Here is a 14,322-nt window from a genome sequence, read left to right as displayed (position 1 = left end):
CTGTGGTTTTATATGAGTACATCAATACCTTGATCTAACCTGTAAAAATGTAAGAATATGTGAAGTTTTCTAGGGAGAGGGTCCATAGGCTTTCATCAGATTTTCCAAAGGGGTCTATATGCTACGACATGGATAAACGGTGAAAATATTACGTGGAGTCAAGTTAGTCAGAAACAAAAGAGCAAGTACCGCATGATCCCACTACATAATCTAGAAGTGAAACAGCTAGATGAGGCAAATGCGTGGAGACAAACGTCTGTTAGTGGTTGCCAAGGACCAGGGCAAGGAGGGAACAGGAGTTACTGCTGAAGGAGTGTTGAGTGCTGTTTGGGGTGATGTCAAACTTTTGGAAGTGGATAGTGGTGATGGCAATACAACATGATGAATGGTATCACTATCACTGAACTGGACACTTGGGAACGGTTAAAATGTAAATAAACCGTTTGTTATATATGTATTTACTATAATAAAACTTTTTGGAAAGGGGGAGGGAAGTCCACAGTCTCTAAAGGGTTAGGACTATAGCTCTAAACCATGCAGACCACAGACAGCAGCTCCACGTCTCCTTCAGATGTTTCTTTCAGCTCCCTCCACCGAACTGCACATAAAAATCACCATATACTGGAAGGAAAATAAACCATTATGTCTAATCTTGTGTGTGCGCTGCTTTGAGGACGGTTCACTGTGAAGCAGTCTTCATGCAAGGAAAGGGGCTCCACTAGCAACATGTACCTAGTTCCATTTCAAGACAATCATAATGATCAATCTGTAAGGCTGATGGAAAACCTTACAGCGGTGTCACACACACAGCACATGCTTAGATGCGGTCGTGCTGCAGAGACATCTAACCAGGGAGAAAAGGAGGAGATTGTTTCAGCGAAGCTCCTGTGAGCAGGGCTGGGGGAAGCTAACCGCTTCACTCCCTCCTCCGTTCTCTGACAGGGTGAAAAGTACACAGCTGCTGCTCATGTGCCTGTCATTTCATTTCCCCAAGGCTGAAATCGTTGCAAGGTGGGAGGTGCGGCTGGCACCAAGGTGCTTCGATCAGAAAGAAATGAAGGCGCCACGCGTTCTTCTTTCGGGGCGGGAGGAGGGGGCAGAAGCGAGGAGGCAGAGCCAAGCTCAGAAGGACAGCCACCACTAACTCGCTCTGTGACCGCAGGCTAGTCAACTCAACTGCCGGCATCTGGACTTCCTCATCAGAATAAAATGTGGATAATAATACCTTTCCTTCAAAATTCGTTTGCGGATTAAATGTTACATGGAAAAGCATTTACTTAGCATAGCATCTAACATTTACAAGTTGTTCAATAAACATTTCTTTCCTACTATATACCCCCAATAACTCTCATACAAAAGATGGTATTTAGGGGCCAAAATTTCTGGTTCTCATGAATTACAGCAGTGGTTCTCACCTAGAAGACTGTTTTACGCCCCAGGGGACATTTACCGTGTCTGGAGACATGTTTGGTTGTTGTAACTGAGAGGGTAAGGGAGGCGTGCTACTGGCTTTGAGTGGTCAGAGGCCAGGGATGCCACTAAACATCCTACAGTGTACAGGACAGACCCTCGCAACAGAAAATGATGGAGCTCAAAGTGCCATTGGTGCTGAGGCGGGGCAACTCCGAGTTACAGGGGAGTATAAATCGCACGAGTCCTCAGGATAAGTGATAAACGGTTTAGAAGCCAGAAAACCCTGAGCTCTGATCATAACTAACTGTAGAACCTTGGGTAATACGCTTGACATCTCAGGGAGATTTCCACCTCTCCAACATGGGGATAAAGCCACTGACTCTAAGGGCCAGTGTGAAGAATCCACAGAAGGGGGAAAGGATCAGGCATACCGCGGGCCACAACCAGTTTCATTCCTCCCGGCTCTCCCTTCCCAGGTTTAATCACAAGGACAGCACGTCTCTCGAGTCATCACCTTTACTGGTAATGTCCAGTGAGGGCGCAACGCTGGAGTTCCAAAAGGGGCTTCACCTGCCTTAACCCACAGTCCTGTGCGACGGATATGCCACGGTCTAAAGGTTCAAAATGCCCCGACATACTGAGTTTATGCACACTGGGACACTGCTGGATATAGGAACTTTTCATTTCACATTATTGCCATTTTTAACAACTGTTAATCATTACTGAGTGTTTACTAGTGCCAGGCAGTGACAGGACTTCACATATATCATCTCTTATTTCAAAACAACCCTGTAGGGTGGGTAGGATGACAGGTAGGTAGGATGATAGGTAGGTGAGTAGGCCAATCTCCATTTTCAAAGGCACATAAACTAAGACTTAGGGTGACAAATAACTTCCTCAAGAGTTTCGAGCTGGTGAGTGGCAGAGCTGGGATCTGGACCCAGGTCTGTCTCATTCTACATGTATTGTGATTCTAAACACAAATACGAAACCTCTTAAGTACCTTTGCTGGTCATATCTCTAACCCGCCTTGGTCTCACCGCACATTTGTATTCATTAAGAAAGAGCCTGTGAAACTCAGAGCCAGCCATCATGTTGAAAGGCCTTAAGAGCAACCATATCCAGTCACAGGGCCTCTCAGTGCCCAGAAGCTAATCTGGTTCCCACTCCAAAAACCTGCACAATTAAAACGCAATTTGCACATTCCCTTTGAGTTTCCCAATATTACTGAGCATCTCCTCCAAGTGAAAGTGACTAGCAGCCGAGGTTTCTTGAAAAAGCTCACGTTCAGAGAGTTGTCTCGACTCCAAGAATTTCATCAGGATGCTTTCATTTTCTCTAAATTCACTTCAGATTTTAAAATCTGCAAATCAGCTCATCATCTAGAAGATCAGTGTTGGGAGGGCATCCAGCAACTTAACGTTTCCAGAGTACCTGCTCCACACCAGGCCCTGTGACGTGCACTGGGAATCGGAGACAAGGAAGACATGGCCCCTGTCCTCAGGGAGCTTGTGAGCTAGAGAAGGAGGCAGTACAGAGACAACTACACAAAGGGGTAGTTCTGTCCAAGCGGTTAGATTGGGCCTCCCAACAAGGGGAGCACTCAAGCTGGATTCTGAAGGACTGGTGGGAGACAACCCAGGTGAAAGGACGGGAAGGGGAGTGGTCGGAGGCAGGAGAGCGCACGGTGCAGAGAACAACGAACATACAGTTCATCACAGCTTGAGAGAAAGGCCCAAGAGAGGGAACGTCAAAGGATGACTTTAAACATTTCATTATGGAAAGTTTCAGACATACACAAAAGAACAGGAACTAGTACAATGAGCCCCTCCTCATCTCCTCACACCCCAGTCCTAACAATCAGGGAGTCATGGCCCAAATGATATCCCCACTGACCCCCTCTACTTTGTACAGTCTTGAAGCAAATGCTAGACATCATGTCCTTTCAACTGTAAATAGTCCAGTGTGTAGAGAAATGATTTCCTAATGTAAGAGATCACTGAGGCCAACTGTCCATTTACAAACAGGCAGACAAAGACCAGAGGACAAGACGCTTGCCTAGGCACAGAGAGCTAGGGCATGGGAGAGTCAAGGCTACAGCTGAGCACTTCACCCCCCTGGCATCAAATCACGGGCCAGCAATTCTCTGCAGACCAAGTCACCTCAAACTATAAGCCAAGTAAGGCAGAAACTTGTTTGGATCCTGAGGCTCTGTCACTCACATCCTCTGTGACCTGGGCAGGTCACTTAGCCTCTTACCTTTGATGGCCTTGTGTAAAATAGAGATAACAGTAGTACTTACCTAATACAGCTGCTGTGAGACTGGTGTGTAAAGATACACACAAGAGCACTTTCTAAATGTTTAATTAAGTGTCGTAACAGGTTAAGTGCTTATTATTATTATATTTTTATCCTGCTTTAGGCCAAAAATCAGACAACTCTTGATAGAAAATAGGTCTGGCTGATTTTCAAATGAGGCAATCAACATCCAAGCACTTTATAAGCTTCCTAAGCAAACTAGTAGGGCTTTGCTGCCTCGAGAAACTCCCAGCATGTTGCAAGACATGAGTGTGTATGCATGTCTCCACACACACATGCATGATGTCTACACGGAAACAGTTACCTGTTTGAGTCCTGCAGAGACTTTACCAGACGGGAATAGATGTCCTGCTCTTTCTTTAAGACCTGAATCAGCTCTTCATAGTCTGATTGTTGCTGTTCCTGGGAACGACAGTAGGCATCTGACATTAAGGAGGAATTTTTGAAAAGTACATCCTTTTATTATGCAATATATGTGGATAGTTCTGGTTTTGAAACCTAAACTGAGATGAGCCCTGTGCTGGGCCCTGGATCAGACCACAGTCAGAGAGCACCACCTGCAGGTGGAGTGGGGAATCACTGTCCTTCTCTTAAGAATGAAGGCTGAGAGCTGAGCTTTCAGCACCAACTAGCTGTTACAAAGACTCATCACAGTCATGTGATTTGCCCAGCCTCAGACGACCACCCTCGGAGCTGCTGTTCTGAGTTTTCACAACACTGCAGGGAACGTCTTTACAAACTCCCTCTTGCTCCAGAGAACTGGCAATCACAAGCAGAAACCTGATGAGTGCTGGGGACAAAGGATTTACATTGAAGTCAAGTGAGGAGCACTTTGGTGGCACCCAGAACAAAGTGATGGTGAAGAGATCTGAGTTGGATCTCTGGCATTCACTAGCTGTATGACCTTGGTGCGCAGCACAGAAAAGTTAAATGTGTAGAATGAACCAGGGATCTCTGGAGAAATGACTGATTTCAGGAATGGGGCAAAGAAAATAAGAGCTATCACCAGGTATGTCTATAGCATTTTTTTTTTAATTGTGATTTGGGTGAAAGTTAACAGAGCAAATTAACTTTCCATACAGCAGATCACATACACTTTGTCTCATGACATTGACTACAATTTACCACAATGCAACAGCTCCCCTCCCACTTCTTCCCCATAGTACGTCTATAGCATTTCGTTGTGCCAGAAAATAAGAAAACGCTTAAAGAAGTATGGAGTGTTGTCAAGAGGACACAGAAGCCAGTTTGACTAGTTAAGTCTGAGACAAAAATGAAAAATAATGATAGTTGTAAAAACAGCCGGGCAGCAGTGTCTAACATCTTTATCTAACCTCATACAGGGGGGCAGGAGAATCATCAGCAGTGACAGTCCAAGGCTGATTCCTATGAAGCAGAGGTCAGACATACCTCCTCTCTCCAACTGTTTCACCAATTCAGATACCAGCCATCCCTCCCACGGCATTCTCTCTCTTTCTCTGGGGTTCGACAATTCTCTCCAATGGCCACTCAGAACTCACGAACAATACTCACAAATATGGAGTTTATTAGGGAACTAACCAGTGGCAATATAAGATCAGGAACAATTCAGGATGTCCTTCAGTAAGGACAGCTTCTTGGCCATGCCTACAGGCAGGCCTCTCCCTGTCCCTCAGTCCTTCAAGTCCTTGGACCCTTTTGCCAGCCCAGCCTCTGCCCTGCTCAGGTAAGTGTTACAAAGCTCTTTAGCTCCACCAGTAAGTGCCCAGAGACACCACACTCCACAAGTAAGTCTCAGCTTGAAGGCACTTCAAGCTCTCTAGCTCTGGGTCTGCAAGGCTAGCTCCAGCAAGCACCTGGAGGCACTCCACTTCCCTAGCAAGCCTCCTGCTTGAAGACACTCAGCTTTCTTGCCCTGTGGGCCGGGAAGCCCACTGCCCCATCTCCTGCCGGTCTCTGCTGCCAGTTCTCTGCTGTGCTTGCAGCCACCTCCCACTGTATTGTGCCATCTCTGGCATTACAGTTCTCTGTCTCCTGGTGTCTAGGAAGTTCTCAGCACAGGGATCCAGGTCCAAAGGACATGCTGCTCCACTCCTGTCTCTTCTTCTTGGTGGCAGACAAAAACCAAACCAAACTCATGGCCGTTGAGTCAATTTCGACTCATAGTGACCCCTCCTTGGGTTTCCGAGGTGGTATCACTACGGAAGTAGATTGCCCAACCTTCCTTCCAAGGAGTGGCTAGTAGGTTTGAACCGCTGGCCTTCTGGTTAGCAGTCAAATGCCTTAGGCCCTACGCCACCAGAGCTCCTGGTGGTAGGCAGGTTCCCATTTGTCTGTCTCTGAGATGGCTCATTTTAAGCCTAGTAGGATGGCAAACCTGACCAATCCCCTCCTTAGGGTTCCATGTACCTTATTTGCATGGGCCCACCTCAACAAGGATGCCATGCACCTTATCTGCATTATTACCAAGCTGTGCAATCCCTTTGGTGTGCCACAAGCACCTTATTTGCATAGTCTCACCCAATCATATGATAAGAGCTATAAGAATATGGTGAGAAAGGCCAGTTAAAAGCAATCCATTGTACCACAATACTAGTAAGGTTATAACCTACTAAATAAAACAGAACATCATGTACCCATACTGATATGAACAAAGTAAGTGAATGAATCAATGGGAGAAGAGCAGGCTTTTGCCTGCAGTAGAATGCCAGCTAATAAAGGTACAAGGGAGGATGTGATTATAAAACCCACCCTTTGCCAACCATCATTGTTATTGTTGTTGTTTGCCGTCGAGTCGGCCCTGACTCATAGCGACCCCTCCTTGGGTTTCCGAGGCAGTATCACTACGGAAGTAGGATTGCCCAACCTTCCTTCCGAGGAGTGGCTGGTGGGTTTGAACCGCCAGCCTTCTGGTTAGCAGTCAAGTGCTTTAGCCACTATGCTACCAGAGCCAACCATCATAGTAATGAATAATTTGGCCAAGATACATCAATAAATGCTAAAACTAGTAGGTGAAAGTTTGAAGACAAACAGGACATTCACAAAATTCAAAATATTTTCTCATAAAATACTTATTAATTACAAAAGCAAAAAGAGTAACTGTATAGCACTTGACTGCTAACAGAAGGCTGGCAGTTCAAACCCACCAGGCACTCCTTAGAAGGAAGACTGGGCAATCTACTTCCATAGTGATATCACCTCAGAAACCCAAGGAGGGGTTGCTATGAGTCAGATCTGGCTCAATGGCAGTGAGTTTATTTTTTTTTGTATAGTCAAGATACCTGCCATTTATCACCTTCATAAAGTAATCAAAGGACACAAGGAGATGAGCATAGCAACACTGCTGTGATACTCCTGCCAGAGACTCAGAGCCTGGAACTAATCACAAAGAAACATCAAACAAGCCCAAGTTGAAGGACTCTGCACAAAAACTGGGCTGGACACTTCAAAATTATCAAGGTCATGAAAACAAGGAAAGACACAGACTAAAGAAGAAAGACTAGTAAATACAACGTGTGATCCTGGACTACAGCCTTTTGTTCTAAAGGAGCTGCCGAAACGTGAATGGGTCTGATGATCAGGCAGTAGTGAGGCATCTGTGTTAATTTCCTGGTTGTGACAGCTATGCTGTAGTTATGCTGGAAAAAGGCCATTCGTAAAACACACAAACTCAAGTATTCAGAAGTGACAAGGCTTCACGTCAGCAACTTACTCTCAGACGGTTCAATAAAGTCATTTAAACTATTCTTGTAACTTTTCTGCAAATTTGAAATTATTTCAAAATAAGAAAGAAAAACAATGCTAAAAATAAAGTTAAGATGAATAGAATACCTAGCATGCTTCCTGATACATACTAGATGCTCTCTAAATGCTGGGGCAGGGAGGAGCAGATGTTCCGTCAGTGGAGACAATGGAGCTGCAAACAGACTTATGCTTTCTCCAAGAAGCTGTGGTGGCACGGTGGCTAAAGCACTCGGCTGAAAACAGAAGGGCCAGCAGTTCAAACCCGCCAGCAGCTCCACAGGAGAAAGATGAAGCAGTCTGCTTCTGTAAACATTACAGCCTTAGAACCTTGTGGGGCAGTTCTACTCTGTCCTATAGGGTCACTATGAGCTGGAATCAACTCAGTGGCAGTGGGTTTGGATTCTGGGGTATGCTATCTCCCAGAGTCTAGATACTACCAAAAATAGGGGTTCTTAGCATGAATAAAAATTCAAGGGACGCATGAAGTGACCAGGAAAGTAAATTTACATCTTTATTTCCACTAACTTCTACCTGAAACGTAGCATTCCCTTCAATCATGACTTGAAGGAGTACTGCCATTGCAACAAGCCATGGTATATTAGCAGTACTCCTGCAACTCTGTCACCAACAGAAATCTGGTTATTTTGTGTATGTTGCAGACATTTCTAAATACTGTTTACTCTTATCACTCCTTCAAAACTAGCATTTACTATGTTCACCACTAGATCTTTTTATATTTAAGAAATACTATTTGCATAGCTTAATATATTTTCATTTTGATTAATGAATGTCAAAATAATTGGTTTCCTTTATGTTGTTGTTGCTGTTGTTGTTGGGTGCCTTCAAGTCAATTCTGACTCACAGCAACCCCAGGTGGCAAAGTGGAATTTCCCCATAGGGTTTCTTAAGCTATAATCGTTACAGAAGCAGACTGCCAGGTCTTTTTTCGGCACGGCTGCTGGGTGGGTTCAAATTGCCAAGCTTTTGGTTTGGAGCAGTGTGCTCAACTTTGCACCACCAGAGCTCCTTGGTTTCCTTTATAGTCCTATGCATATGTTTTATGTATTTAAGTACTTTTTTCTGCCAAGGTGATACAGAGGGCAAAAAATGTAAAAAACCCAGACCAAGGAGAACAGGGATTTACATCTAGCCTTGAACAAAAAGACAAAGGCACTACCTTCTGAGTAAGGGTCTTAAATGCTAACCCTCCAGTGTGGTCACAATAGATCAGTCACCCAGACTGCTGGAAGTGTCTTGCCCTTTTGTAACTAACACCACACATCACTGGCACAATGAGCTCCCAAATGCCAACTATGGGCAATAACAGTATCATGTGGGATTCTTTTAGTGTCCACCTGCATAAAACCCACTCACAGACAGAGGACCCCAGAAAAGAGCCTGGGTAATAAACAGGCTACCAATATGAAGGAGGTGGCCTCACCCAGCACTCAGCACTGTCAGCCATTGTGCTAAGTACTTTCCTCCCAAGCATTTTCTCATTTAATCCTCTCAATAAACCAATGAGCTTAGATGTTACTCTCCCCATTTTCAGAGATGAGGAAACTGAGGCACAGAAGGCCAAAAGTGTGCTCCAGGTCAGAGTGGTGAGGCAGGGTGTGCACTCGGATGGGGCCTGAGACTTCAGATTACCCCTTACTGCCCTATAATGGAAGCAAAGCACTGAGCACCCAACAAGGGTAATACTGTCATAGTCGGCCTCATAGAGGCCAGCCAACGGCTTCTTGTGCCCCACCAAGAAAGGCAGTGGGCTGTTTTCTCTGGCAGTGATTCCAAACCTTCCCAAGATTCTTCCAAGCCACAGCTCTCCTCAGCTCCTGTCCCATCTGCCAGCAGACGACATCAGCACTCACCTGTTCCTCCTACCCCTCCAACTCAACGAAAGTGGGAAACGTCTCCATCTGATCTCAAGGTGGCACCTCCAATCTCCTTCTCTGAGACTACGTTCCATCACTCACTCCTCCCCACTAACACTCCAGGGCCTCTGGTGAGATCTTCTCTGACTAAACCTTCACCAGGCAGCTTCCACCAAGAGAGGTGCCCTTCCTCCAGCCCCCCACAGCACCTTCACCCCAGAGCTACAGTGCACCAGCCGCCTGTTTCCAGGGCTGCCCTCCCCAACTAATCTGACGGCTCCTGGAGGGCTGCAGCACAGTGTCTGGCACAGATCAAATGCTGCCGCAAACACATGCTGAACCGATGATTAAATAGGTGAGAGAGGAACACACAGGACTCAGATGAATCTTAAGAGCAAAGATTCCTGTGGATATTTTGCATAATAGAAGTCAGAGCAAGTCAACATCTTCCTAAAAGCAAACTGCTCGTCCACGTTAGAGAAATGAACTCCTCGGAGCCATTCGGGCCCCACTGCATCAATCACCTCCTCCCCTGCGTGGAATCATGCCCCTTTAGGATGAGGTCATTCGGCTCCCTCGGCTGAGAAACCAGTGGCTCTCCTCTGGCACGAGGCAGAAGGCCAGGCTGCCCAGGGGGAGGGAAGGACAAGCACCTGCTCAGCAGGTACAACCAACCGTCCCTTCCCCCGGCCTCGCCCTGCCCCTCCTCCACTCCTCCGACCAAGACAAGCGCAGAGAGGAGGCCTCTCATGGGAGAGAAGACGTGCCATTTACCACATATCTACTGTGTATCAGAGTCTACATCTACAGCACGTGAAGAGAGCCCTTGGAGTGGCAAGCCAGCTCACCACCATGCCCCACCTCATCTGAGAACAATCCCTAAAATATTGAAGAGTGAGTTCCAAGGAGAACCCTTTCCTCTGTGAGCCAACCCCCGAGCCTGTGCTAAACCACTAAGATTCCTTCCCAGGAACTAGTAGACTTAGAGACATCAGAAGCATGGAGTCAGTGGCTCTCAGTCACATAATGACAGTGCCCTAGAGTCCACGACTTCTGTGGGGAGCCCATGGAGTTGCCACGGCTTTCATGGTCTCCAAGGCGTGGCCGTTCAACTCTTCCCTGGGACGATGTTCCCTTTCATTGTTGTTTCACTCAAGCTACCCAATGTTCCTATAGCTTGAAACCTAAAGAACCTTAACTAATACATTATTTCTAATCCTCTCAGCTAATTCTAGAGGGGAGGCATGTAATTCCCCATTTTACATACTAGAAAGGTGAGTTTCAGAGATATTATTAAGTGGCTTGGCCAAGGTCTCAGAGATAACAGGTAGCAGACCTGGCATTCTGACACCAAAGCCAGGGCACTTTCCACTCTGCCATGGTGTCCTTAATGACTTGAAGGAAATACATGCAACGTGCAGATTACAATCAGAAGAGGCAGCAGATATGTAAAGAGAAACTTAATGCATCACTTCTTGGTAATCCCCACAACTTAGAGGCCTGGTTGATAAACTGTGTCTATTTCCGTAGCTATGTCACAGCTCTGCAACAAAGATATTTATTTTAATACTCAGGAAACGTCAGCAGCAATGTCCTAACCATGTCAGTAACCAAGCTATAAGTCTCTGGCTGCAGCAAGTTAAATATGGTCAGTGTGTTTCACTCTCTATCCTTCAACTCCCTGTTCATCTAGCATTAATTCTCAGGATCACACAATGATCAGAGGGAAAACAGAGTGCCCAGAGTCTACGGAGACATCATCATAGCCTCAAGTTCTGTGTCAAGATGGGCAAAGGACAAGTCCTGATTCAACACAAAATGGCCAATGGTGTGGCAGAGGAAGCCCATGTTTTCTACTTAGAAAAAATTATAACCTGAAAAGTAACCCTATCTGAGGGGGAAAAAATATTGTAAGACTACAAAAATTATGATTTCTTAAAGTAACACCTAGACCTTTACAATTCTTAAGTGAAATTTATAGTTCTATATCCACAGTTTACAACTAGTCTTGCAAAACAGAATTAAAACCTTTGCTAAAATACTTGGATATTTTGCACAGTAATTTAAACACTACCAGGATCTGCATATAACTGGAACACCAATAAAATACTTTGTAATTGTATGTAATTACATGTGAACTACCAACATCACCTAGTGCAAAAGTCAAAAATGAAATAGCCCAGATAATAAACCTCATGAAATTAAAGTTTAAAATACTCGATCTGTCCAATAAATTTATAAACACATTTTGTTCAACGTTTAGAAGCATATTACATGACTAAAAGGTGATTTAAAATACAAAAGTTTAACTAAATGTGATTCAAATTAATAAAGAAGTGTCTATCTAAAAACATCTGACGGGATGCTATCTTCTTTCAAAATGGACTATACCTCATTACAGGTTAATGTATATCTTAACAGTCCAACTAAATCAACTATATGCAAGTTAGAATCACACAATATTCATCCTCTGAGAGTTACTGGACTTGCCCAAGGTCACCCAGGTAAAGTGGCAAAGCCAGGAGAAAAACGCAAGCCCAGCCCACAGGCTCTTTCCTGGCCCAGCTCAAGGGCTCTTTCTACTGGTTCATGCCGACACTGTCCTCCAGAGAAATGGCAAAATGCCAATCTCCAAATGGTGATAAGTAAGAAAGAACTCTCCCTGGTCAGTCAACGATGCCCTCGAGACCAGGGCTGATGCTGAGCTGGTAGCAGTCTGGTGGCCAGCTGCCGTTGTTGTTGCTGTTAGCTGCTGTCCAGTTGGCCCCTCACTCACGGCCACCTGTGCATGATGAAATCCAATGCTGCTCTGTTCTGTGGCACCCCCGTGATCAGTACCAACAAAGTCATGCTCCCAGGGCTCTCAGGCTGGTTTCCAAAAGCACACTACCAGCCCTTTCTTCCTGGCCCACCTTAGTCCAGACACTCCACTGAAACCAGGGTAGCACCACAGCAACACTGGTTGCTAAAATGCTGAAATGTTTCTATACTGGTTGAAAAATAAATGCCTGGCCAATCCACCAACACCCTACCTGACACCCTAGGGATCTCCTCACAATCTAGCTATTACGCAGTTGGTATCTGGCATAAGAGCAGACTCCTAAACCCCACCCCAGCCTTACCGTCTGAGTCTATTCTGATGGTTGATGCCTGGGCTGTACCAGTCATTAATTATTTTGAGAATCACCACTCACCAAACCACAAGTCATGATCAGAGCCATTCATCAGAGAACTAATTTGTGTAAGAGTTCTCTGTCTTCTGAATGTATGAACTTAATTAAAGTCAGTCAGGTTAAAAAATATATTTTAAAAATGTGGCCTACAGTTAAGCTTCTTTCCTTTCCCAGATCTGGCTGCCTATTTGCATTAAAAACAAGCTAGGAGCGAGAACAATCTCTACCCATCTCACACAAATCAATATAACCATTTACTCACTCAATAAACATTTACTACACCAAGCACTGGGCTAGGCATTGGCATTCAGAGATAAATGTCAGTTGCCTAGCCATGAGGAATCTGCCCATGGTGCTCAGGGGCTCACGTGAGGGAAAGTAGAAAGGAGAATCCTATAACGTCAATAAAAAGGCAGTAAGTACTACTAGTGAAGGGCATGAAAAGTGCTATGAACCAGAAGGAAAGGGGAAATGACACTATTAAGCAGGGTCAGGTCAGGCTCCACAAAGGCAACCCAAGAGTGGCATCTTTAGGGATGTTCAGGACTTAGCAGGAAAAGCCATTTCAGGCAGATGGATCCACACATGCACAGAGAGGTACAGAATATGGTGTTTTCAAGACTCTGCAAGAAGTTAGCTATCGTTGACAATGATGGGGGAATAAAACAAAATGAGATCAGAAAGAAAATTAAGAACCACATCAGGAAAGGTGTGGTGAACAGGAAAATTTTCCTAACACTTGGGACTGCATAGTTCTTGAGAGGTGAATCTTGGTAAAGCAAATACAAGGCTCATGTTTTAACCAGCTGTGACTTCTCAGTTTCATGTACAGTGCAAATACTAACACTCGGCTAAGGAATATTAATCTGGAAGGCAGACAGACGAAGAACTCCTCCACCTACCTGTGGTGAGCTCAATTATCAGCAAGAAGGCATCTGAGGATCTCTCTAGATCAAAGGAGCTATCAAATAAGTTTCTAAAAAGAATATGAATACATTCACATGTGAACGTCCAATTTCAGTCAAGCATACCTCGAAGAAGATGATTTTGCTGCCTGGTGACTGTTGAGAAGAGCACTTTTCTGTTATTAAGCCTTCGCTCCTGAACTTGAAATCCTCAGCTGTCATTAAATGACAGTTTGGCTGAATTGCTTCCAAATCTTTTTCATTGAATTTCTAAGGAAATAAAACAAATCATCTGGAAGTTTCCATCACGAAAAATATTAAGAAATTGTCCCAAATCCTTTAAGGGAAGACATCTTACTTGATCACAATACCCACATGTCCTCTAATTTCTACCATCCCAAAATATCTGGTAATTACACAACTGTAATACAACTCCAGTTCTGTGTTACTGTGACTTAGAGACAGCAGTATGACACAATCAAGGATGGTGGCAGTCACTACAAAACCAGCTACCACGACTGCCTCACAGAAGGAGTGGAGGACAAAGCCCAAGTTCTGACCAGCTGAACTGGCTTCTTATCTCGAGTCTACTCTTGTTCTGGGTGCGATCCCAGGGTCTCAGTTTCCTGACAAGTAAAACAGGGGCAATGATACATATCCTACAGGGCTACCAGGATGGTTGTTGTTGTTGTTGTTGTTGTTGTTGTTAGGTGCTGGTGAGTTGGCTCCAACTCATAGCGACCCTATATACAACAGAACGAAATAATGCCTGGTCCTGCACCAGCCTCACAATCCTTGTAATACTTAAGCCCACTGTTGGGGGCAAGATGGCGGACTAGGCAGAAGGATTGCACAGACCCTCTTCAACAAAGAAAAGGGAAACCAATTAACACAGACAAAGAAGATAATCTTGGA

General features: G+C 44.9%; 1 protein-coding gene across 1 annotated transcript in view; it reads right to left on the bottom strand.

Moving 5' to 3' along the window:
- The window catches only part of CDK5RAP2 (CDK5 regulatory subunit associated protein 2), a 233,458-nt gene that overhangs the window by 106,482 nt on the left and 112,654 nt on the right, over positions 1-14,322 (bottom strand). Inside the window, exons 13-14 of the mRNA XM_042780378.1 lie at positions 13,534-13,677; positions 4,037-4,134 (exon numbers count right to left, since the gene is read on the bottom strand). Of these exons, the coding sequence (XP_042636312.1) occupies positions 4,037-4,134; positions 13,534-13,677 (242 nt within the window). The remainder of the gene's footprint in view (positions 1-4,036; positions 4,135-13,533; positions 13,678-14,322) is intronic.

This window comes from Orycteropus afer, unplaced genomic scaffold (assembly GCF_000298275.1).
Source record: "Orycteropus afer afer isolate SDZICR_OR568_19922 unplaced genomic scaffold, OryAfe1.0 scaffold00037, whole genome shotgun sequence".
In the NCBI taxonomy this organism is placed as follows: Eukaryota; Metazoa; Chordata; class Mammalia; order Tubulidentata; family Orycteropodidae; genus Orycteropus; species Orycteropus afer.
This window is presented reverse-complemented; position numbering and strand designations above follow the sequence as displayed.